Below are 27,272 nucleotides of genomic sequence, written 5' to 3' on the forward strand. Positions count from 1 at the left end.
TCATCATATCGGCTTCATCTACTGTTAGTCTAGTCAAATTAATTGAATTAAAAAAGGATTCAATCTTTTCTCTTTTATGAGGTTCATCTTCCTCTTTATATAACTTTCTGTAATAGGTAGCAAATGCCTCTGCAATGTCTTTAGGTTGAGTTAGCATTAAGCATTAAGCATTAAGTCTGACTTAATGTCTCATTGTCTGGCCGTCTGTGGTGAGGAAGAATAAAGCGGTAGATGACGGGACGGAGACGGACAACGTAGTGTAACGTTAAACAAACATAACGAGGCTGCTGAAATAGAGACATCAGCTGTTACGTTACACAGAAACACACCGTGTTAATGACAAGCCGACCACCTCACGGTACCGCCAGCTGGGAGCACATCTGTTTTTAAAGCATGTTTACACATCTTCTATTTGTAACGTTACTTTTCTTAACTTTTTATCTTTCAAAATAAACCTTCTAAAAGATCCATCTGTCGCCTGTTCTCTCTGTTATAAAGATCCATCTGTCGCCTGTTCTCTCTCTTATAAAGATCCATCTGTCGCCTGTTCTCTCTGTTATAAAGATCCATCTGTCGCCTGTTCTCTCTGTTATAAAGATCCATCTGTCGCCTGTTCTCTCTGTTATAAAGTAACAAACCCAGTCCCAGTGCATTACATTATGGAGCTATTAGCAAACTAAATGAAATATGAACTCATTTTATTATGTTTGGACAAACTCTTTATCACATTATCCAACAGTTGCCACATGTCCAGCTGAACAACTTTAGTAGGTCTACTATATGTAGTAAATCTTACCTGGGATGGTGGAATGAGTGAAATATACATTTCAGTCTTCAGAAGTGTCTAATCCTTTAGTAAATGTAGCCTTTATTATCATATTAGATAACACAATGTAGTCTGATATATGATAAATGGGTACTGTAGACAGACAGAGGAGAAAAGGTTCATGTTGATGAATAGATACTATAAATCTGTACAGTATGTTGTCTGTATGTGTTTGCATACATTACAGCTCCATACATACAACATAGTTCAACATTTTATAAAGCTAAACATGCTGTGTGTACTATATTTACACTGTATCCCAAAAACATGCATCATTCTGTGACATTTGATGTTTTTGCTCAAATTGATGATGCCACCATCATCTCCTCTCTCTATAATCCTCCAGAGGTGTAAGGTAAGAGGAAAATATGTATTTTAGATTTTGGGGTGAACTGTCCCTTTAAAGCCCCCACTAGTGGGGTGGTAGGTGGTTTAGGCTGCCTTGGCCTCAACTGTGAGCAGGGTGGAGACTGTTTTGTAGAGGGTTGGGTTGAGGTTGGAGGGGGGCTTGTGTGTGTGTTGGGGGGGTTGTATTTGGGCCACAGTACAGCCTAGCAACCCCTTCCAGCCATTTAGTCCTTCGCTGAGTCTTCAACACAGGCTGGGCAGTGAAAATCCCTTGTGGCCAGAGAGAAAAGCTGAGTTAGGCCCAGTAGTCCACACTGGTCTATTTATAGGCTCCAAATGCTTCCAACACCACCCACCACCCACCCCCGCCCCACACACCCCTGTACACACAGACTTACAGCGACACAAACACACCCTGAAGTAAACTCTACACACTTATTCCTTCATCCGCTCATTTACTCTGCTGTGTCTCACTTAATAAGTCTCTTTATCCATCGGTTGGCAGAGAGGAAGACCGATCGCACATGTATGCACAGAGTCAGAGGAGGGTTGTGGTGGTGGGGGGGGGTCCTAGCCTTTCAAATCAGTTACTCTGGCAGAGACCCAGCTATGGCCACCCCTGAGGGGGACTGCTATGAGTGCATGACTCTGCAGAGTTGTCAAAGACGGAGAGATGGGACAGAAAGAGGGAGGGAAAGTAAAGAAAGAGAGTGAGTCAGGGAGAGAAGGAAGGGAAGGGAAGTGGGCCAGGGAGCCGTGTCCTCGCTGCACAAAGAGCCTCATTGTGAGACTCCTCTGACTCCTTCCTCCCTCCCTGCCTCCATCTCTTCCTCTCTCACATACAGTCTCCACTCTACCTCCAACTTCCCTCCTGCTTTTTGAAAATATGCTTTTCCTCTTCATTCTAAAAAGAGGACGTTTCTGGTGTGTGTGTGTGCGTGCGCGTGCGTGCGTGCGCGTGCGTGTGTGTGTGTGACAAGAGCGGAGGAAGTCCCAGCTTGTCCTATTACTGTCCATTGTTCCTGTGGGACAAAGTCCAGTCAGCAGAGGCTACTACAGGTCACTCTGCCCGGCACCGATGGTTACCATGACCCAAGCCTGTGTGGAGAGGGGGTTTCAGGGTGACACCAAGATGGGGGGGGGGGCATTATCAAAAGGCCTGTGAAATTTTAAATATCCCCCAATAACTAGGAGTAATTTTATATTTAATTGTGTTTTTGGTCATTTTTTGTCATGTCATCTAATCTTGCATAAAGACCAATATTGCCTATTTAACTGGGTTATTATTCCCAGTGTATTCTGGGGAAAAAAAGAACATTCTTGTGCTAAAACAGATTTTTCAAGGAGACAATGAACAGCGCTAAAAGTCAATGTTCTGAGCTTCATATGTTCAATGTCAAAACTACTACCATTATTATCAGCCTTTTTAATATTAGTAGTACTCATATTTCTATTATTATTGCTGCTATTATTACTGATTATTACCTCCACTGCTATTGATTATTGTAATTAGTCCTATTTGTATTACTACTTATAGCTGCTGTGCTATTATTGAATAAGAATAATGCTATAAGAATAATAAGAATGCATGCTCATGGGGGATCTCTTGTCTCTCTAGACCTGCTCCATATGAAAAGCATCTTGAGATAACTTTTGTTATGATTTGACGCTATATGAAAATAAATTGAATTGAATTGAAAATAAAACACATAAAGTTCCATCAAAAAACTTTGGTTCAGGGCTGAAGACAAGACCAACTTAATCGAGTCCAAATCAAGTCAAAGACCAGGTCCAGTCGAGTCCGAGTCCAAAGGCAGTCAAGACCAAATCAAGACCGAGTCCAGAGCAAATCGAGTCCTGTTCAAGACCATAATGGGCAATAGTGTCTTTCCAGTGCTAATGTAGTGATTAAGGAGTTAGGATGGACAGAAGTGATCTATCTATAAACAATGTCTATCATCAATCTACTAACATTAAACTGATTAATGCATAGAAGTTAGGTCTGAGGACCGTTACACAACGGTACGTTAAGGATGAAGCATCACGCATCATGTTGGTAGAATCAGGTAACGTTCTATATGACTGATCCTGAATCAGCAGTCAGGAACAACTCGACCAGTTCACAATAGCCGAGCAAGAGACCAAGACAATTCTGAGTCCGACCAGGCACGACACCAAGACAAGTGCAAGACCGGACTGGAGTACTACAGCCCTGCTTACGGGGACACCTTCATCCAAACAGAACAGCCCTGCTGCAGAGGGGTTTGTGTCTCTAAGATGAAGCAAGACAAGGACTATTTTTAGGACTATACTCTTTAGTAATTCATTCAAAACTTGTAATATTTATATTTTAGGCCTAAACCCATAGAATGAACATCAAAATGGGTCAGCAGCACACGGCCCAAACATGTCAATACCCTCAGGTCTGAATTTTATGAAGAAGAGAACATGATGAAAAAAATAAACACAAACAATCAATGTGTGTTGTTACAGCAAATGTCAGTGAAGTCACCCATTGGCTGTTTAAAGCTAAAATGTACAGTCATTTGTGCAAATACAGCAAGATCAAACGCATTTAAGTGACATGACAGTAAGATACTGTGGGATATATTACTGCCTTTAACTGAAGAATAAAGTGTTAAAGGAAAAGAACATGTTTTCATTTCAGATGTGGAAGTTATACCTTACCAATATAACCAATATTTAATACAGAATAAAATACATCATATATAAGTATGTAAACTAATAACAACAAACAACTTTCAGCATGTTTCCCTACATATCTTACCGGCTTGTTGGAACATGACCATGGTTTGTGGCGTGGTGTGAACCGGCAGGGAGCGGGTCCTCTGCACGGAGCTGTGGGTCCGGCTGGGCATGCTGTTGCTTCCTCCGGGGTTGGCAAACCAGAGACCCTGAGAACAATATGTTAACAACAACATTACATTCACTTATTGAAACACCTCTGTAGGACTAGTGTCATAGTTATGGTTCAAAAACAGTTATCGTCTAATGGCAGAAGTCGAACTCTGTCCATCAACTTTCATGGAAATCTAGTTTTTGGGATGACATACAATTTCTGCTTCTGCTCTCAAAATGCAGTAACAAATCTAAACTTATAGATAGAAATAGAAATTATGCTTATATAATATGTGTCAGGATTAACATTATCAAGTTATCTAAAGGTGTCACAAAATTCTATTTTTGAACCTTTTACTTTTTAAGCTAAGTTTTGTCTAAATTGGAAACCAATTATGTATTGGAAATATTAATTAGATCAAGCACAATGAAGTATAATATTTATGTTGAATGTTCCCTATGGTACAAAGAAAGCTAAACACAGTACAGTTTTGAGCATATGCTGCATTTAGACATCATCTATTGCTATAGCCAACAACACTTGTCTACCAGGATGCTCCAACTTCAGACAGACATTTGAGAGCTCTTTGACAAGCCCTAGGCTGTTTCTCTAGTCCCAATCACAGTGAAATTGATACTATTGGTCTGTTTTCTATTTAGTCTGGTTCGGTTTCACAGTGCACAAATTAAAGCCGACCAAAGTTTAAAAAATGATTTGCTGAGGGGCTTGTGCGAAGGAGCAAATTGATCTTTCTTTGTCTCAAGAGCTGACACTTCTATGCAGCGAATCGCAGACTTTGAAATATTGCTATCAAAGTTTTTTCACATTGACTCTACTAATACTAATCTACTGTGCACACATATCATTTCTCCTCCAGTTTATGACTTTCTAAAAGTCACTATGTCTGTGGACTTTATTTAGCATATTCTGTATGTTCTTGTTACTGGCCTGTGTGTTTTCTGTTGGAATCTGTTTGTGAACTGTGACACACGTTAACTGTTACATTTTTGCTGTAGATTGCAGCGACACTCTGTTTTTGTCTTGGCTTAGTAAATCCCTCCTTATTTTTTGCTTATGCTTCAGTTTCCTTGATTGTGAATGTTGGCTTGTGAAAGCGCTCTTAATGACCTGTGGATAACCTGGTGAACTAGAGGTGCAGTGTGTAGGATCTAGCGGTATCTAGCAGTGAGGTTGAGAAGCAACCAACTGAAGCCTCTCCCGTGTGACGCAAAAACACGAATGTCCCTCTCTAGAGCCAGTTGGGGCAGAGCAAGTGCGTAGAGTGTGTGTGTAGTGGGAAGTGAGTGGTGAAGCAAGAGAGAGAGAGCGGCAGTGACAGGAACGAGTAACATTATCGACTCTGGCCCAAGCCGTTCTGGGCTACTGTAGAAACATGGCGGTGCAACATATCGGACTCCATGGAGAGAGGACCCGCTCCCTATGTAGATCTAAATGGTTCATTCTAAGCTAACAACAACAATTCTTAGTTTCAGGTGATTATAAACTAATGAAAACATTCTTATTAATATTATATTGCAATATGATCATATATTATAAATTGATTCAAAATTTCATGCTCAAAGATCCTCCTCTTACTTCACGCTCATTCTCTACATCATAGCTTTTCACACATTGCTGAAACTTTTACTGATAAAACAGGTAAATGGTGAAATATGCAAGCTTGAAAGAAGTCTGGTGTAAGATCACGGCTTCTTTTTCACCCCGCACGCTTGCTCCTGTCTGGATGTCTGGCCCACATCTAATGACAGTCTCAGACGCTCACCACATGAATTCCTCACTGTAACCTGCCTATTATACCCCCAACACCACTACCACACGCCCCTCCCCTCACCTCTCTCCCTCTGCACCCCCACCCCCCTCCCTCATGGCCCTGCAGTGCCACGGGCCAGGGAAAAACAGGAAATGCCTGTGCACTGTTCTCACTGCCTCTGACTGCCTCTCTCTCGTACACACTCATATAAACTCTCCCTCTCATTGCCCCTCCTCCTCTAACACCAGAGCTACCTCTCCCAAACTATGACTCACATATTTCCCTCCCTCCCTCCTCTCTCTCCACAGCCACACTACAGTCCCACACAAGAAGGTCCAGCGTGAGGAGGAGGAACTGAGGTATTTCCACCCATTGTAAGGATGAGAAAGACAGAGAGAGAGAGAGCGAGCGAGAGCGAGAGCGAGAGCGAGAGCGAGAGCGAGAGCGAGAGCGAGAGCGAGAGAGAGAGAGAGAGATGTTCCCTAGAACTGAGTCAGCCCAGACCAAAGTGTGCCAGGGTGGGCCTTAAACAGCTCCACAGCTCCTCCTGTTTCAGTGTTGGGCACTGACGCAGGCCCTCTGGTATGCCTACGAGTTCCATCCATCTCACTTCATTCGCCAAACACCACCGCTGCTCCTCTTCCTCACCCCGCATTTTTTTGTAATGGAATAAAAAAAAGTCTATTTCAGGCCGAATACGTGCTGAAGAAAGAATTCTACTGCCCAGGTTATTGTAAACATCCTGGAAGGTATTATTACGCATTTCATAATGTTCCTGTGTGCAGTCACGAACACCACTGAGATTCCAGTTACTACACGCACGCACGCACGCACACGTATTAGAAAATATTATTAACAGGCTATCAAGCCTGATTGGACATCTTTGACCAACTCAACTGATACTAGATCAAGTACAGTAATAACTAGGAATAACGTTCCAAAGGTGCGCAAAATTTTGGCGAGGAAAAACAGGCATGGCCATTTTAAGAGGGGTCCCTTGACCTCTGACCTCCAGATATGTCAATGTAAATATGTTCTATGGGTACCCACGAGTCTCCCCTTTACAGACATGCCCACTTTATGATAATCACATGCAGTCTGTGGCAAGTCATAGTCAAGTCAGCACACTGACACACTGACAGCTGTTGTTGCCTGTTGGGCTGCAGTTTGCCATGTTATGATCTGAGCATGTTGATTTATGCTAAATGCAGTACCTGTGAGGGTTTCTGGATCAATATCTGTCATTGTTTTGTGTTGTTGATTGATTTCCAATAATAAATATATACATACATTTGCATAAAGCAGCATATTTGCCCACTCCCATGTTGATAAGAGTATTAAATACTTGACAAATCTCCCTTTAAGAAAAATTTAAAAATGTTCGATTAATTTGTAATCAATCATGATTAAATATTTCATTTGATTGACAGCTCTAGTAATAATACAATAAATATAAAAATGATTGAGCATGTAAACCAAGATGATTAGTCTGTGTGGAAGAGAACCAAACCCTATATCTTTAAACAGTTTATGGCTGAAACGTTTAATTGATCAGTTATCTATTTATCAATCACAAATGCCAAACATTGAAATTGTGATCGGCTATTTTTTTTTTGTTGCCATTTTCTAACATTTTGCAACGACTAATCAATTAGTGGTCAACTATTAAATTAATCACAAACTATTTTGATAATCGATTAATCGGTTTGAGTAAAAACATATCTGATTCCAGCTTCTTAAATGTGAATATTTTCTGGTTACTTTCCTCCTCTATGACAGTAAACTGATTATCTTTGACTTGTGGACAAAACAAGACATTTGAGGACGTCATCTTGGGAAACACTGATTGACATTTTTCACCATTTTCTGACATTTATAGACCAAACAACTAATCGATTAATCGAGAAAACAATCAACAGATTAATCAACAATGAAAATAATCGTTAGTTGAAGCCCTAATCTAAACAATTAATCAATAATATAATCTACAGATTAACTGATAATGAAAATAATTGTTAGCTGTAGCCCTAAAACGGTTTCAGAAAAAAACACCCTGCCATAAGTTACTCTACCAATAATACTGCATATTCTCATGCTATTTTAGCATCACATATACTAAAATGTGTACAGTAGATAAATACTAATAAACAAAAACATTCTCTGGACACTAAAAGGCTCATCTTACCCAGGAATTATGGGGAAACCTTAGCTTGCTGGTTTAAACGTTCTGCTGGTTTGACTCACCTGTCTCCCCTGCTTAGGACCGGTGGGTGTGCTGCTGGAGCTGCGAGGTGTGGGTCCCAGCAGCCCCCCGCTGCCCAACAGGCCCAGCCTGGCACCCGGCAAGCTCCTGGAGGGCATCTGGAACTGGCGAAGGCTCCTCCTGGCCGACACGCTGCCCCCAACACAGCTAGCGGTGGGGAGAGAGTTGGACTGGCCGAAACGGCTGCAGCAGGACGAGACAAAAAGTGAGTTCCTGATCACAGGAACGTGTTAACAAAAGAGCAGTTATACATTCACTAAGGTTCACAAATAATGAGCTGAACTGTCAACATAGGCGCAGTTTGAACTTTAATGTTGGGGGTTCACAAAAAACAAATCTAGAGGGAATGCAATGTGTACAACGCAGAGAGGTCTAATGTATTGGGATGTGTGTAGCTTACATATTACACTCTCCAAACAGAATGTGATGCGAGCAAGCGTCAGTCACAAAATCAGTTTGATTATTTGATATTAGAATGTCCTAACTGGCTGCGAGCAACGAAGCGCAATGGGGCGTTTTGTTTTTTTTTCAAAACGGCACGCTTCAAAAACACAAATGTCGGAAGATAGCAAGTACTGCTCACCCATCTTTTCAGTGGTTACGTCTCCAGTGTGATCTTGACCGCACAGCTGATAGGTACGTGGTTTGTGTACATGACGTAACAGAGGTGCATATTTAACGATGTGGACAGAGAGTGTCCGATGTTATTAGGCTATAAGAAAATAAAAAGACCACAAATCTAACTTCTTATCTGGTTGGTTTCTTATTCTGTCAATATGAAGACACAACAATGTCGATATTATTAATCATTACACTTAATTATTAGTTCTGCGTTATTATAAAAAATATGGAGGCATTTCTAGGAGGTTCAGTGAGCCCCCTGAACCAATGCAAAGTGCGCCTGTGACGGTCATACCAAAAGGAGCAAAATAAGATAGATACTCCAATATGACTGTAAAAAAGTCAGACATTTTAATAACAAGCTGCAAACATTTTCGCACAATATTCTGTGGTATTGTGGAGGAGAAAGACAAATGTTCTGAACTAAGTTGAACTTCTAGTAATAATACAAAAATGAAGATAAAATTACCACCTACCTACTGTAGTTGTGGTGATAATTTCATCTCTGCAAAATCACACCTCTACACAGGTAACACTGTCTTCAAAATGATGAATAAATCATTCTCTAACTCACTTCTGTTTGTCTACATTTATGCTTTTGTAATTGTATACATGTTAACAAAGGAAATAATAAGAGGAATCAGTGAACTTAATGTAAAGTGTTGCTACTGTACATTTAGCACCATACCTTTTCTCTGTGTGTGATATGTAAAATATAGCTGTATCTGTTCTAACGGGCTCTAACATTCCCCACTCATTCGATCATTTAAAGCCAGAAATCTGTGGTCTTTTCTATTTTCTAAGTTAAAGCGACTCTGATTGTAGGTGTTTTCCTTACAGCCAGTTAAACTCATAAAATGAAAGCTACTGTGTGTCTGTTTACCTCCTCTGCGGTCGGTACCCTGCTATGTCGAGGAGGGTTTTCCTTGGAATGGACCGGAACAGCCTCTGGACCTGTTGTTTCCATGACAACAGTCTCTTCTTCTGCGTCTCAGTGAAGGACTGACGGGGAGGGGGACGGGGAGGGGGAGGGGGATGGGGAGGGGAGAACAGGGAGTACGAATCGGATGAAACAAAGCGTGACTGGTGAAGAGCATGGCTGAGGATTTTCAAGTACATTGTGTCTCAACAAATGACACAGAACCCTCCTTCACATAAGAATACATCTAAAGCATGATACTGCACATTTATACTATAAACATAATGAAACTGACATTTTACTCAACTCAAGAGTTTCAGAGAGACAGAGAGTGGTCTGGATGACAGCATTCCTCTTTAAACTAGCAGAACTCAGCTATGATCCATGGTATGTATGCCTGGGTCTGTCATTTTACTGACAACTCAATTCAAATTATCAAATTGATGAATTATCTCAACATTTCAATTTAGTGAAAGTTTCTGCTGGGGGCTAAAATGTTAATAATAAGACGGTGTATTAGGGCCATTGTAAGTAAGTAGGTAGGTAGGTAGGTAGGTAGGTAGGTAAGTAAGCAAGCAAGCAAGTAAGTAAGTTATTAAGTAAGTAAGTAAATAAGTAAATAAATAAATAAATAAATTAAATAAATAAATAAATATTTTAAGGGGAGAAATATTCAGAGGAAAAATTCAGATTTTCTGTCGTAAATTATGAGAAAAAAACTCACAATTTACGAGTAAAAAACTCAGAGATTCTCTGAGATTAAACTCACAAACTTTGTAGGAAAAATACTGTGTTTTTTTGTCAAGGAACCACATTGCTTCACTTTGCAAGTTTGAATCAACCTCTTCACACCACAGACGCTGCTGCTTGCCACGTATTATGCCTACAGTGGATGACCTAGTCAAATTATACTTTGCAATCGGATTCAGCAATACTTAGGGAATTAAGGAAATACTTGTGATTTTAGCCCAGAATCCCCATACTACCATAAGCATCCAGACTTCTAAGGGACATTACCATGAAATGGGCCTATTATGAAGGAAAAACAAACTGATTTGAGATTTTTTCTTGTAAATTTACCACTTAAATCTCTTTTTATAATTTTTATAATTATTATTTTGTACCTACAATGGCCCTAAAGCGTCTTTTTATTGGTGCGGGCCTCCGTAGATGGCGCGTGCACTACAAGCATGCAAAGATGCTCAGCATGTTGTTCATTGCAGTATGCTCCGAAACGCCAGGAGGCGTACAAACAAAATATTCTGTAGATAAGCAAGAAGTCAACGAGTGGCACCGGAAAGGAAAGTAGGTGTAGGTTGCCTGGCAGTAGTAGTAAACACTAAACTCCGACATACGTACCGCCAAGCATTGCATCTGTGTACTGTAATTATTACTGTCTCTTGCCTCCAAGTCTAAAATACTTTTTATCTCTCGGTGCTTCCCCTCCCGTCGCCACTCTATCCATAAAACCTTTGTTTAGCTTTTACAAAACGATCTCTCATTTTCTTTCACAGCCTGCAGCTGAAAGCCTCTTCTTTCCCCAGTGTGTTGCCTGTTTCTTTCCAAGTATTTAATGTCATGCGACTGTCCCTGTTGTCTCTCAGTGAACAGTCGTAGAGATGTCTGTACAGGCCAACCTGCTTGGCCAGTCTTCCCTCGAAGGCATCCATGTTGAAATGAAAAGCGCAGCGCGCACAGTCGGCGCATAGTTACAAAGATTCAGAGGTGCAGACAAACCACCGCGACAACTTGTGGAGCCTTCGCGCACCATGCAAAAGCCCTGATGACGCAAGTTTCTGGCACAAGCACATCACGCAAGCTTTAATAATTCGTTGTATAATAATAAGGTTGAAAAAAATGATGATATATGCATATACCGGTATTTATATGCATGTATAAACATATTTACTGAATGTATTTGGGATAGACCTACTAAATATTATGTGACGATATTGAATTACGGATGCTACTTTGACCTTGAAGTGACCATGCTCCTTTTATCCGTCCTAAACAACCTGTATTGTCTCTTCCTGGTTTATAGTATATGCTGTATCTATACAGTATATGGTGTTTTTTCTGAGTTTTGAATTTTGAATTTTGACATAAAAAGTGTGTGAAATACATGGTGTATTCCAGAGGGAGTGGGTACCTCATGGATAAGGCACTTGTCGATGAGTTGTAGGTAGGAGCTGATGTTGTCCTCGTCTGACCTGGACACCAGTAGCTGGGTACAAACTGACGAGGATGGAAAATATGACATTAAAACTAAACAAAAACCTCCCCCAACCAATAAAAACAATCTCTGGTGAGTGCTGGTGCATCCAGCTCACCTTTGCCCATGACACGTGTGAACTGGCCGGGTAGATCCCCCTCGGCGATGACGCTCGAGCCTGACTCGGCCTCCCCGCCGCCTCCGCCGACCCCGGTCAGGTGGGAGCCAGGCGCTGCGCTCTTGCCGTCGGGGCTCAGCAAGAGGCGCTGCAGGGAGGCCTCCTCGCCCCCAATGAAAGCCTTGATAGGCGTCATGATCATCTGGTGGAGCTCCTGCAGTGGGGCTCGCAGGTTACTGCCCTCCAACACATCCTGGTGGTGGTAAACGATGAAAAGGAAGAGGAGAGAGGGAAGGTATGGAGCCGATCAGAAACAGATTTTTACGATGAAATGTTGACATCCATCCACAGATCTTGTGTGGAATTTACAATGAAGCAGCTTTAAGCTACTTGTGTGAACCACCAAAAATCTACATAATCATTATGGCTGGGACGATACACCTTTCTCCTGATCGATACCATTACGATACTTGGGCGCTGATATGTATTGCGAATTTGAAGTATTGCGATTTGATATTATGATTTATAGTGATTTTTGTTCACTTTTTGAACACTAGACCATGGGGAAAAGGGGAATACAGACACTTCTAGGGACTTTGAGTTTGAGAAATATCTAAATTGATCCAGTAAAAATGTTTTATCGTCAGCATGTATGTAGTCAGAGATGTCCTGAAATCAAATATGTCAGGATCATTGTCAGGAATTATTTATTAAATATTTTCCAACAACCCAAAAATCAAAGAATAAAGAATTTTCCCTCACAAATTAGTGGTATTTTCTTTTTTATTCGTAAGGGACATGTAATGTTTTAAACCAATCAATCTTATGTCCATATATTTATCTTATATATACTGTTCCCGTTGTTAACAACGACGTATTTACACATGTACTCCCGCTAACAAGTCCGTTGCCATCTCTCCCGTCAGCTCCGTTCTCTTTATCCAGCAATGGCCAGCTCAGTTTGAATGCATTTAACAGAAATGTCAGTATATGGGTGCTCTACAGTTGTAGCGTCGGCCCATTTGACCACGGGGACGAGAGCGACGGCCGGCTCGACCGCACGTTACTGCAATACGATAACGTTTCCTGTCCGTGACAGAGTTAGCGTGCAGCTTTAGCCGTGATGTCTAGCTCTGCTTCTCCTGTCAATGTGTGAAACCCAAAGTGTTTCCATCCTTTACTGGATGTGTAGTGTTTACCACGCTGGATTTAACATGTGAGGGTGCAGGTCGTATCCACGACGACCCTCCAATGTTTGTTTTGGTTGACGGATACGGAACGGATATGACGTCGCGTTACTCAGACTACAACAATAAAAGCAGTAACTTCCTTCTACCTCCTACCTAAAATATATCGATTTTGGCATTAAAATATCTATTCCAAAAACTACTTTTGACCAACATGCTGAATATCAACAGACTTAAAGAGGGCGAGGGATCCCTGACCACACTGTCATGTGATAGAGCAGAGAATAAAGTAACACCAGAAATACATACATGCGCTTTTCCTTCACTACTTGTGTCCACGTGCATCATATCAGCCTCCCTCCCACCCTCCACACAGCAGCGCTCTACAGGAGTCTGTGTAAACCCAAAATACCAAGCAACAGGTGTCTCGTTTCCCCAGCCCTACCAATGCAGCGGTAACAAATTTTTAAATGAAGCGTTGGTGAAAAGGTTAAGCCTGAATTTAGCTGGGCCCAAGAAGTCCCTCCTGTGGTGTGCCCTTGAGCGCCATTGTCTTGCTTTGAAGGCTGAATGGAGGGTTGAGGGGTGGGGGAAGCGGATGGGTTTAAATATGGAGCCCAAAACTCTTCTTCCTGGATTAGGTGTTCCCTTAGCTGCCATCTCAGATCATAACACAGACTGAGAATGGCCACCCTTCTCATTAACACACGGGAAAAGAGAGGTGATGGCTATTAAGCACAATCACCAATAACACAAAATTAAAGAATCTAAAAAAAATCAACAAAACTTCCAAATTCAAAAAATTCCAGGTAGGAGTGGAAGCTTTATTTTTGTGTGAAGATGAAGAGGAGAAGAAGAAGAGGATGTGATAAACTGTCACACTGACCTTTTCCAAGCTGCGCAGTAGGTTCTGCCTCTCTTTGAGCTTCAGAATGCTGATAACAATCTTGTGTCTTGCTCCTTTAGTGACCTTCTGTTGGAAGAAAGAGTTTTGTGTCAAACATCTCTTTGCTCGACTTTGCTAGCTACAAACACGAAGGGTGCTCCGATCGATTGGCCACCAATCGTTACTGTATCTGCCCATATTTGTCCTAAATAGTTTGATTGGTGGTCTCCATAAAAGGTGGATCAGAAGAGCCGATCAGATGCCTCAAAACATGAAAAACTATTTCTCTGCGCTGCTATAATGTGTCTTCAGGAGCTGTGTCTCTAAAGCCCATTTCACACAGCCTGTTCAAGGCGGGACTGTTGAACTGTTTTTCCACCTTGTTGTTCTGTATAAAAGTTATGGACACAGAATGGGGGGACAGAGTTGTTCTGCTGTGAATGGTGGGTACACACTACATGAGAATCAAGCCTATGGGCCCGATTCCCCCCTCCCGACAATGGTCAGCAACGCCCCGATTCTTTGATGGTTCTAAAGATGCTCTCTCCAGATGTTCCTGTGTTGTGAGGTATGTTAAGAGTTTTTTTACATCCCCCGATCGGCTCAGAAGTCCATCCTGACCGCACCGATCTCAAATCGTAAATATTAAACATTTTCAATATTTCCGATCGGATATCCTGTTGTGTGTGGCGAACCTGCGGCTAATGCATGAGCTAATGCAAAACGCAAAGAATGAAGTAGTAGTAAAATGGTACAGCAGTATTATGGGATCTGTGTATAAAAGGGGCTGATGAGAGTGTGTCTCTTTGAAAGAGAGTGGAATATGTTCATATATAATGTGCAATGTTGTTGACAATAGTTCAATAAATAAATAAACAATGCTACACAATAAATAGAAGGCTTCAAATAGACTTTGTGATCGGTATGGGCAGATACTGCTTCCAGCGGTTGGAGATTAGCCCCAAAAAACCTGATCAGAGCATCCTTACAAAATACTGGTGTAAAAGACTGATAGCTATTCCAGGAGATAAAGAGATGTGCAGTGTACAAACACAGGGTGTGAAGGTTCTTTCAAACTGGCCTGCTAGTTCTCTTTCAACAACAGTGAGGCAGATATTTTTGGGGGAAAATGTAACAGCTGGAGATGAAGGTTGGAAAGAAACAACTAATGAGGAAGTATATAGCGTCCCGGTGAGCGGTGTTCATTTTAGCTGCATCCTCTGTTTCAGAATAAACTCAACGTCTTTAGGTACAAGCACAGCAATCACCACATTCATCTTGTACCATTTATTCCAACATTATCAATTTAACCTGGCTAAAGATAGTTACATAATTACATCCCTTTTCAAAACTGAGATTAAAACTGGTCAATATCATATTTAAATATTTCTTTTTATTTAAAACTAGAACAGAAAGCTGACATGTCTCTCTTTGTATTCATCTTCTGCCCCTCATGTACCAGAACTACAATCACACTACACTGTACTGTATTGTCAAATAGTAGAAGGTTTATATGGGTTTGATAATATTGACTGAATCAGTTTAGTCACTTTTCACAACTTACATTAGTGGGTAGAACAGAAAGTATACTGTAACAACATGTAAAGTTCTTTGACTTTTTACACATTCAATTGAAACTAACTGCTTCTATGTGAGTGTGTGTGTATATATATATAAAAACCTGTGCCTCTAGCTGTTCTTCAGTCAGTGACATCATCTCATCGTAGGTCATGGTGGAGAAGAGAGCGGCGTATTTATGGAGACGGAGACTCTTCAGCCACGCAGGAACATCTGTGGAGGAGAAGACAACTAATAGTTAGAAGAATAATTTCATTGGGTAGCTTAAATTCTTTATTATCACTGCTGCAGGCAACATACAGCCTACATTGTTTGTCTTTGTTGTCAATACAAATATACATATTCAGTCACAACATTTTGAAAGTATTCATCATAGATGAACATAAAACAGATTTTTGATAAATGAATAGTACATCCACATGGGCTCAGTGTTGCCAACTTGGCGACTTTGTCACTAGATTTAGCGTCTTTCCTTCTAAAAAGTGACTAGCGTCAAATTTAGTGACTTTTCCACATCAGGGAAAAAGCGAGAAATCTCTTATGTTTTAATTCATTCCCTGCATGCTGCTCAGAGTAATCACAGTCCACAGCTCTTCTGCCAACAGCACAGGGTCTCTGCCTCTCCTGTGCACAGGCAGGCAGTCAGTCGAAATAACCACTAAGCTTCATGCAAATTATATGTGATGATGTCATCAATATTCAAAATGGGCGTATGACATCATCTGGCAACTTTTGGAGCTAGTGTTAGCTACTTTCATTGGAAAGAGAGTTGGCAACACTGCATGGGGTACATGTTTAACTCCAGTACAGAGCTGGAAAAACAAATATGTACTGTACATCCATTTGTTTAATGTGTTTATCACACCAATATACAGCATATACAGTAAAGCACATATGAAATAAGATTTGCAATTTCTTAGGCAAATTTGTATGTATCTAATATAATGTCAGATTAAATCAACCTCAAATATAAGCATTTAGAAAGACATGCTGTTGGCAGAAGGATCACCAAATCCAGTTCTTATTGATCCCGTTTATTGAGACATTGCTCACTAATGCTCAGCTTGTCCAGGTTACAGTGTTAGCTAACAGACAGCTTTGTTCTAATGTGCAGTTTTTGGTTGTTGTTTCTTTTCTTCTACATCTAGAACTGCAGTACAAACAAACTGGCCTTTTTGTGCAACTCAGAAGACAATCTAAACACTGTTTGCTGTATTTACACGTTTATGGTATGTTTCCTCTGTTGTTAAGGTTTATATTCAGCACTTTGACACACTTGCAGAAGCTCCGAGAGCAAACAGGGACATCTATGACTATATGGATACCGGTCGTCCCATTCCACATGATGTGGAGAGTCATTTAAAGACGCAGACCTCGACCTTCCAGTAAAGTCCAACAGACTTCAGCTGTCTGAGTGTTTGATCACAATTAGACAGTTGTTTGATTTAACTGAATAATGGATAAAGTGACAAGAGTTCAAAACCATGTCTGTGATGAACTCAAAACTAAATATTTGGCCAAGGAAGTGCACATACACCTACATGAAATGTTGAGAAGTCAATGCTCTGCAAACCTTATTCTACCTCCTGATACTTGACACCAGTGCAGTCTTCTCTGGCAGCTAACAGACAACTGAAACATTGTGTCAACATTTTCCTCTAAAGTGAAATTGACAAATGGTAGCTTCTTCTCTCGGGGCTGTCGATGATGAATGTTAGCGTTGCCTTCATGTTTAGCTCGATGACAACATAAAAAATCTTTGTAAGAGAAAAAAAAAGACTGAGGCTACTTGAAAGGCCGAACTCCAACGCAGACAGCGATAGCCTCAGAGTCAGTTCACTGGGGTCGGCTGCTCTGGCCTCTGCTTCCCCTGACAAACTGCTCTGACTGGATCAACAACTTGCCAGAGCCTCTAGCTAGAGTCTAGCTGAACACACACAGACAGTCATATGAGGTGCTGCACTAAACCAGTCATGCAGAGCTTTCCATAAGCGCCGGCTAAACAGCTGACTACTCATTTAAGTCCAGCCGGCTACTTTATTATATTAGTTTTTGATTCTAATAGAATAGTTTTGATCAACAAGTAGCGATTTGCTATGCATGTACATTTTATAACCACTACCTCTGCTTCAAAACAATGTGAGCATGATGGTAGAGAAATGTACCTGGCATATAGCCTATGGCCTGTAGTGGTATTCAAATGTGCCACAGGCCACCAAATATGGGTTTTTACAGCCAGAATTTTTCTCTGGCAGCCTGCCACAGTCTCATTTGTCCCGCCACAGTTTCATAATGAACCGAAAATATTTGTACACTTCTCAACGGGTGGGGTCCGCTCAGTCTCCCTGGTGGATTCCGTCAGGGACGGCATATCGGTGGTGGAGGATCCCCTTGTGGAACTTTGCACCAACGCTGGCTGGACCTCGCTGGTTGCATTTCCTTCATCTTGGTGCGCTGCGACCAGCTCTAGGTAGGCTTGGAAGGGCCCACGGTGGCTCGTGGCATCGGCCGTGAGCTTTACAGCACCACTCGCCCAGACCTCGTCACTTCCCGTGGCTGTGAACTTAGTGCTCGCTGCATCCTCTCTCCCTGCGTTGAGAGACGGGGGCTCTCCGCTCCCGGCGCCACTGACGGGTGGCGGCGATGTCGGGAATCCACCCAACCCATCTTGAAACACGTCTTGCTTACCATGCTTTGTGGTTGTTACTTTTTTGCTGTGTCATCACCATTCATATCTATACAACCAATGTGTTTATGATCAACTTGTCTGCAAGAGCACAGAATACTTCATAGATCTAGCCTCTTCATTTTGCTCTTAAAGTGCACCAGATTGATGTATTTAACTTGTACTAAACTTTCTTCCAGGGGAGCATAACCCTGTACCTCCCTAGCGGGTCCAAGGTCCACCCACCCAATCTCACAAAATCCTGTGGTAAACACTGAGGTCTTCTAAGCCTACATCTAGCACAGATACACAAAGTTGTTTTATTCCTTCTGAATCTTCTCAGAAGGTCATCGAACAGTGTACAACATTAAAAGCCTTCGCATCTAATTTCAGCAGAATAAAACACTTTTGAAATGGTATTATTTGTCTCCTGTAACCTGATCTATTGCTCTCCAGACTGCATCTGTCTCTATCTGTCCCTATCTTACCATACCAGAACATGGGATTTGTGGTTTTTACAAAGCCCAATCATTTAAATGGTACATCAGTTAAAAATAAGTCATTTAATACTTTTTTACAGCCTCAAGTGTAGGTAATATTTTTCATGTTCAAATGTCTTGCACAAACATTACACCATTGTTAAATGAATTGTAATAACTTTGTATAATGCCTCTACTTTGCGTTAGTAGTTTTATAGTAAAGGGTACATGGAGTGTTTTTTCACGCTGTATTGTTGGGGACTCTTTTCAAGGGAAAGTAGCTACAGTCTGAACAAAAAGGCCTTCAAAAAGGTCTCAAAATCTAGCGACACAGTCACTAAGTTGACAACAGTAGTTTGGCTGAACCTGTTACACATGTGCATTTCAACAGTGTGTGTGAATCTGTCAGTGGCATTCACTTTCAGTTGAATTGTCCTACTAAGTGTTCATTGGTCTTTCATGCTCACCCCTCATGCCGCTGCCCTCGTCATGGAAGGAACTGCGGTGCAGACCTGAACATCCTCCTAAACCAGCCTCCTCCAGATGCTCGCTGCCTCCGCTGCCCGAAGAGGCAATGCTGCTCTGGGGTGAGAGAGGTGCGTGATCTGGGGCTGGGCCTCTAGCGGTCCGTAGGTCCTCCTGGGACAGCCAGACGTGGCCAAGAGGCTGGTTGCTGGGGCCGCTCATGGGAGGCGTGAGGGACACGGAGCGCTTCAGGGGACTGTGCTGCTGGCTGCCACCTCCACTCGTCAGGACTGAAAGACAACAGCAAGAGCAGTCAGGTAAGTGCAGGCTGCTAGAGGTTGGCTAAGACTAGAGAAAAAACACTGTTCCCTTAACACAAAGTTATTTAGTTGTTTACAATAATCAACTGATTACAACAAGACTAATGAAACAAAATCCACTACCCAACAGGACTTATCTTTCCTACACACCACAGTGTATAGCTATAAGATTAATATTAATAACTGATGGCTTTGCTTGACCCCCACATCACATACATTGTATTTGGTGACAACAAACAAATAGTGAGTAAAACATTTGAGCACCAAATGTGATGTGATGTGTCACATTTGGTATATAATGTAAATCAAGTATATCAGATCACATATTTCAGGGTTCAACATTTATGTTTTTTTCCACTTGCCCATCTGGGCGAGTAGGTCAGAAATCTATTTGCGCCAAGTAAATTCTTACTTGCCCTTATACAAATTGTTTGATTTATTAGCGGTTACCAAATAACAACAAAGACCAAAGTTAACTGTCATGTTTAATCTAGAGTTTTGCCCCATCCTCTGACGCCACCCAACTAAACTCCTGTTTCCAGGGTACTTTCTTATTTTCAGGTTCATATATTTAGGGCACGAGCACGAAAGTGCCAGGACCCAACGGTGTCCTGGCACGAAGTGCAAGGAACCTATTGTTTTTCTGCAGATTATTATTCTTTTTCCGCTGGGAGATCGCGTTTTTGGGACCTTAGCCATCCCCAAAAACTCACCAGAACTGGTGGGAAATTCAATGTTCTGGAGTGACTGGGCTCGGGTTTCTCCAGGGGGCTCCATAGCGCCCCCTAACGTACGCAGTTTTTCCGAGAAAGTTTCTTCGATCTTCACGAAATTCAAGTATGTCATTGCTCACGCCCTCATACCTGGATTAAATGATTTTGAGATTTCTTCGGCCAACAGGAAGTCAGCCATGTTGGACTTCCTGCGTGATTTTAAAATTTACGAACGCATATTTGAAGACTTTAGGATGCACAAAAAATAATGAAACTTTACACACACATCCAAACTAGTAATTACTTTATTTTAGTGGTGAAATTTTGCTTGGGCGTGGCATGTTGGCTCTCTAGCGCCCCCTTATGTCTTTTAGATTTTGAACATACCTTTAGGTACTCGAAAACTCATGAAATTTGGCAAAATGATAGACACCTGTGAACTTTATGTAAATGTATAGCCATTAGGCTCAGTGTGTTTAGCCGGCTCTATAGCGCCCCCTAACGCGTTGAAATTTTAACTTTGTCAAAGTTGATCCGATATTCATGAAATTTGGTATGCATATCCCACTCATCATTTGAAACATATTCCTCATTGGGTTTCATTAGCTCTGCCCACCCAGAAGTCGGCCATATTGGATTCCATGTCATTTTTAGCGTTTTATAGGCCGCGTACTTTAACGAACTCCTCCTACAGATTTAATAAGATCGATTTGAAATTTGGTCAGGACCATCTTAAGACCTTGAGAATGAAAAGTTATTAAAATCGTGAGTTTTCACTTAATGACCTGACCGTGGCGTGGCGGCCATTTTGAGCCATTCGCCATGAAACAGGCAGTTATTGTAACTCAACTGTACATAGTCCGATCTGCCCCAAATCTCTCAGTTATGATGGTGGTCCAGTACTGATGACATGTATATGAAAAAATATAGTCATAGCCCCGCCCCCTTTCATAACTCATGAACCGTTTGTCGTACAGTCTTGTGGGAGGTGTCATATCACTCAGCAGAGAGTGCCTGTTTCATTGGTGAAGGTTATGCCCGCCCCCTACACGTTAGCCCCGCCCCCTTTCATAACTCATGATCCGTTTGTCGTAGACTCTTATGGGAAGTGTCATATCACTCAGCAGAGAGTTCCTGTTTCATTGGGGATGGTTATCCCCACCCCCTACACATTAGCCCCGCCCCCTTTCATAACTCGTGAACCGCTTGTCGTAGAGCCTTGCGGCAGACATCGTGGCGCTCGTTTGAGTTTCGGCTTCACCGTGCCCGGCCGCGTCGGTCCGCGTCCCGCCAGCATCCCCGACGCGCAAGTAGGGGCGAGGGCCCGTTTATCGCTGCTTGCAGCTTTAATTCTATTTTGGGTTTCTACTAGAACATGTTTATATGCTTTACATTTTTCAGAGTGAGAGTGTTCCTATTGGCTGTGCTCCAAGCTGGTGGGCGGTGCTTGGTATTTCCTCAACTGATCTTAGCATGGCTGCCGGGTCACACATTTTCTCATTTTACAGCTAAACAGTACACTACAAGATGATTCTGAACACATCTGAGGAGAGAAATAGGCATTACAGTAACAGAATATTGATTCATATTTGATCAGCGCTGCCTGGTTTCACCGTTTGGTCAGAGTTTGGTCGGGCGAGTGATTGACAGCTGCTCAGAGACAGCAGCTGGACGGCAGACTCCAGATCAGCTCCGATTGGTTGTTTTCCTCCGGTCTGTGAAATCTTGCAGATGCCGTTAGGAGCACCGGAGGACACCGGAGGATACAGAGGCACAGGATTTTTTTTTCAGATTACCTGTCTCATGCACTGCTGTCAGGATATAGTGTTTTTAATCATATTTGCTCCATTTCTACCCACTGCAGCTTTAAATGTTGATGTTGTCATGTACGGTATATCCAGGTATTTCTGTGTATTCACAAACTAATCTGATGTAACCGTCCAGCATGCCTGGAAGTGCACATAGGGTCATATGCAAAAACACTTTTTGTGCTTTGCATATGGTAGCTGTGAAATCTCTGATCCATGACTAACATTAGATCTCCAACACGATACTTGTAAAAGTAGCTTAGATGTGAAATTAAAACGCAGTATTTGTTTTTGAGTTAACTTGAGACAGTTGGAGGCAAGAGGCTGCATCTGCCAGGCAGCAAACACACAAAACTCTCCTGATATCTTGTTTATCTGCAACTGACATCCAGACTTTAATAAAGTACATCACGGAGAGCCTTGACATTTTTTTGATCCATCACTACTGCAAGATGTCTGCTCAACAGTCAGTCAGTTTATCGAGTTTAACTTAAGCAACTAAGCAAAAAAGCCATATTCACACATATTTTCACTTGTTCTGGATCTAAATTTGCTCCTTCACTAGCTTGTTGGTTTGGAGACTCGACCTTGAAGCTACGTGCCAAACAATACTTATAATAAGGTAGAAATATCTTAGGAACTGATGTTTTGCAAACTCTTTTTCTGTACTTCTGTAATAAATCCATTGTCAAGAAATCTGTCTCTCTGTATGAACCTTTCTTCATTCTTTCTCCATCATATCACTTCTCTATTAATAATTTAACTCTGTGCACCTCAGGATGGATTCATGATGGAGGCTTACTGGGATCAAATCAAGGTGACTGTTACTGCTGAAATCCCAATATTTAAACCCAATACAAGCAGCTGATGCACAGATTATTCCTGCTGAAGGAGGTAACCAGAATGAAAAGGTGGAGAGCCAGAGAGCTTTTTGTGTCGCCGCTCTGACGGAGCTGCCACCAATACTCCAGGCTCTCTCCTCCTCCTATATGCGGTCCTCTTACTGTTGGCGCTATGTATAGGACTTCATGGGCCCCGTTTAAAATAGGTGCCCAGCTAACATTACAAGTCCCTAAATATTAGCCATTTTCCCTAAATACAGTCTCCCACAAAGGCTGCCTTACAAGGGAAAGGTTGGGTGGTATGTGCTGCTGTGGCTTGGACTGCGGCTCAGAGTATAGGTGGGGGGTCAACAGGATGTGGTGTCACTGGCACACAGGTTGATGTGGCTGGACAATTATACTCCTGTAATCACCATCATGACCAGATGAACACAGTGTGTAGGGAGGGGGGGCTGGAGACTTGGTGGCTGACTCTGAGTAACAGGATTTATGTCAATGTTGGATATTTATCAAGGCTTTCAAAGTTAACGGCAATTAGTTTTAACGCCACTAATTTCTTTAATGCATTACTTATTTTTAAGTTGTAGCGTTTCCGTTTTAAAGCTATAGTGAAGATACTGGTACCATATGAAACAAGACAACCTAATGAATCCATCGGTACCAACTATGTCATACTAGCTTGTCGGAGGAGGTTAAATAACGCTCCAAACTTAGCCTAAATTTTGGCGAGGAAATGTCATGGCCATTTTCAAAGGGATACCTTGACCTCTGACCTCCAGATATGGGTAAATGGGTAAATGGGCAAATGGGTAAATGGGTTCTATGGGTACCCACGAGTCTCCCCTTTACAGACATGCCCACTTTATGATAATCACATGCAGTTTGGGGCAAGTCATAGTCAAGTCAGCACACTGACACACTGACAGCTGTTGTTGCCTGTTGGGCTGCAGTTTGCCATGTTATGATGTGAGCATATTGTTTTATTCTAAATGCAGTACCTGTGAGGGTTTCTGGACAATATCTGTCATTGTTTTGTGTTGATAATTGATTTCCAATAATAAATATATACATACATTTGCATAAAGCAGCATATTTGTCCACTCCCATGTTGATAAGAGGATTAAATACTTGACTAATCTCCCTTTAAGGTACATTCAAAACAGATAAAGTGTGATTAATTGCGATTAACTATTGACAATTGTGAGATTATTCGCTATTAAACATTTTAATTGAATATTTCTAATATTCTAATTTTAATATTTATTAATATCAAAATCATTTTGAAATTCTGACAAATTTGATGCCAGAAACTTTGATGACACATATTTTATCATCTTCCTCTGACTTTGTGCACCACTAAATATCCATCAGTTCTAGTGTTTCAACGCTGACTTTCCTTAGTTGAGAAAAGCTCACAGTGTCCACCAATCCTGTGCTAGTTTATCAGTTGTGAAATCCTGAGGTCTGTTGTGTGGGTCTGAAGCTGCTAGCAGTCAAACATACAGGAGGATCTTTCTTGGAGCAGTGAGCAGGGCTTTAAATGTGTCCTTATTTATAAACCCTCAGCTGTTTCTTTCATCTCCCAGAAAAGAAAAAAACACACAGAGCCCTTGCATTCTTGTCTGGAAATATCCTGCTCTGACCATAGTTATGTTCAATTTCAACAGCCCTGCCCTCTCCGTATGTTGTCTTCCACCTCACACAGCCTCTGTAATTGCTGTGTGGGTTGTTCACAGTGCATTTACTGTGTACAGTCTATTTAGTGTATTCAGGGTGCATTTAGTGTGTTTGGTAAATTTGGATTGTCTTTAATGGAATTATAATGAAACCAGCATTTGAATTGAATTTCAATATGCATCATGTTTGTTGTGCTGCCAAATGTCATAAAGATGTTTTTTGTGCTTAGTGTCAATTATTATTATTATCAAATCCAAGCACAGCAGATACTAAAATACATTTCTATGATTTTAACTACACCAGAGAAGCTCAGAGACCTTAGTGTGAAATAGTGTGTGGGCGCAGGCGATCCAGTGGCCCCCTCCCAGACAGAGAAGCTATCATCAGGTCAGCCCAGAGGTGGCTGTAATCACAGAGGTGCTCTCAGACGGTGTAGTGGTTTTGACCACCTTGACTTTAGAAGTACACAAGCCAGTCTGGGTTTGAAAAGCAGCCTATCACACGGCTGAAAAGATACCGTAATCAAAGGAAATAAAGTAAGTAAAGTAAAAGAGTTGTGAAAGGGTTTGTACACTACAATCCAGGATTTTTTAAAAGGTAGTGTGTGTAGCCAAACTTCCCTGAAGTATTTATTACTTGTATATACAACTCAGCAATGTGCAATATCTGAAGTGCAGTATCTTACGGTGTCTATAGTAAAGCAAATAGATATTTTCTATCTATAGTATATCTTTTTTAATATTCTTTATTTGTATTGTTGTTTAATATAAAGTGTATGCCCCGTCAGGAATGCTATTTAATTTCGTTTGTACTCTGCAATGACAGTAAAGGAATCCTATTCTATTCTATTAAAACAAAATCTATTTATTCTGTGTATAAAAGGTGAGACAATGTGAAATAGTTGGACATTTTGGTAAATTTTCTGTGAAGTGGGGCAATCAAAGGAAATAAACCTCCAATGCAAATCAATGACAAGAGGATAAATGTGGAGTGCTGCAGGAATGAGTTCTAAAACCCGGAAATGAGTTAGTATTTTAGCACTTCCAGTTCCCTCGTCTGGAAGTCAATGGGTTTTTGAATGGGACTTTAGTAAGATGCCTGAAATAAGGTCTGTGATTAACACAAGCTGAAGACATTTTAAACTTTTGTTCTACAACATAAAATTAAGAAATGCGACTTGCCTCCTTTACAGTCTCGTTGTTTATACTCACATTCATGCGACCGTGGTGTAGTTCGTTTATAGCCTAATATTAGCTTTATACTCCTGGCGATTGCATTCACACTGTAAACTCACAAAAATCATAAAGTAGTGTTCATTTGTGGAGATTATCTTGCTGAACAAAACGTGTTAGTATCATAAAGGTATGTTTGCCACAGAGCTGATTTCCTGGAATGGAACAATCCCATTGACTTTTTGTGGAGGGAACCAGGGCGATGCTAACTTCATGGTTGGCCCACAAAAAGACGTGATCCCTGCAGAACTCTATTAGTTTAAACATGTGACTAAGGAATCTAAACTATGGGCAGAGCTAAGGTGTTCACTAATTGGAGGCATTCTGTGTTGTTTCTATCTATCTTGCTTGTCACAACTTAAACATAAGTTGTATATGAAAATGGGAAGTTACTAACCCACATGGTTACTGGTTTCTTTTATGCCTCTTGTAATTCACTGATACAGAGGATCCTCCTGTAAAAAACACACTTCTATTCCTATCCAGTGTTTGTTCCTTAAAAGGAACTGTATGTACGTTTTTACACGTATAAACATGTTTTAATCAGTTTTTTTTGCCAATGTGTGAACAGGTTGTAACCTAACCTAAAAAATGAGACCTTCCGCTACTTTCTGGGTTTCCTCTCTCAGCCTGGAGACTGCTTTTAATGGGACGAACACCGGCCCGTCTTTCCAGGAAAATCCAACGGATGTGGAAATGGAGAAATGGAGTTTGCCAACACCAACAAACAGCCAGCCCCCCCACACACACACACACAACTCATACTCCAACACAAACTCCACAGAAGCACAACAAAATCGTTTAATCTAGTGAAGCCCGTCTTGCAAAACAGGAATGTGACCGACGTGAACTTATGTTATGGGAGTGTGTGTGCACGTGGAGAGTGAGTGGTGAAGGAAGAGAGAGAGAGCGGCGGTGAGTGTGTGAGAAAAGGAGCGAGCAGCGGAGCAGAAGAGAGATAGTTTAGCTTTGAGAATATCAGTGAATGTTCAGTGGGAGTTGCAGTATGAGCAGAAATAAATGCTGCAGCTCCTCAAGACCATCAGAGGTTTCCTATGTCTTGTTTCCTGCTGCTGAGTGGAGTGACAGGGGTTAACTCCGGAGCGAGTAATGTTATCGACTCCCAGGCCCAGGAGACCAAAAGTACAGGGTCTCCCCTGGTTTTGACCGATTCTCACTCGCGTCCACGTAGCACGAGCACAAGCGTGAGCAACAGGACGCTGACTGTCGTTGACTTATCAGCCACAGGTTAACAAGCAATTTCAGATTTTTACACTGAGTGACCTTTAAACGAAGACGATGGAATAAAAACATGGACAGAGCAGAACAAAGGAGACCTGGACAGAATACACACTAAACGAGGGTGAAGCATTTGAAAAATGATCTTTTTTTTCATTTGAGTTAATAATGTGGCTGGTTTACATTAATTATTGGGAGATCAATCCCATCTTCATGTTCATAACTTAATGAAGGTACAGTATA

General features: G+C 41.5%; 1 protein-coding gene across 5 annotated transcripts in view; it reads right to left on the reverse strand.

Annotated features, from left to right (window-relative positions):
• Positions 1–27,272, reverse strand: part of samd4a (sterile alpha motif domain containing 4A) — a 110,657-nt gene that overhangs the window by 20,405 nt on the left and 62,980 nt on the right. The window contains exons 4-12 of one of the 5 annotated variants that reach the window (XM_074624197.1): positions 19,201–19,488; positions 15,693–15,802; positions 14,012–14,095; positions 11,939–12,191; positions 11,758–11,843; positions 9,573–9,691; positions 8,050–8,251; positions 3,963–4,089; positions 811–1,444 (exon numbers count right to left, since the gene is read on the reverse strand). In XM_074624197.1, coding sequence (XP_074480298.1) covers positions 1,275–1,444; positions 3,963–4,089; positions 8,050–8,251; positions 9,573–9,691; positions 11,758–11,843; positions 11,939–12,191; positions 14,012–14,095; positions 15,693–15,802; positions 19,201–19,488 — 1,439 coding nt within the window. In that variant the 3' untranslated portion in view covers positions 811–1,274. Of the gene's footprint in view, positions 1–810; positions 1,445–3,962; positions 4,090–8,049; positions 8,252–9,572; positions 9,692–11,757; positions 11,844–11,938; positions 12,192–14,011; positions 14,099–15,692; positions 15,803–19,200; positions 19,489–27,272 lie in introns of those variants that run through there. The other 4 variants (XM_074624206.1, XM_074624189.1, XM_074624204.1 and 1 more) reach the window with 4 other exon arrangements.

This window comes from Sebastes fasciatus, chromosome 2 (genome assembly GCF_043250625.1).
Source record: "Sebastes fasciatus isolate fSebFas1 chromosome 2, fSebFas1.pri, whole genome shotgun sequence".
NCBI classification, from domain to species: Eukaryota; Metazoa; Chordata; class Actinopteri; order Perciformes; family Sebastidae; genus Sebastes; species Sebastes fasciatus.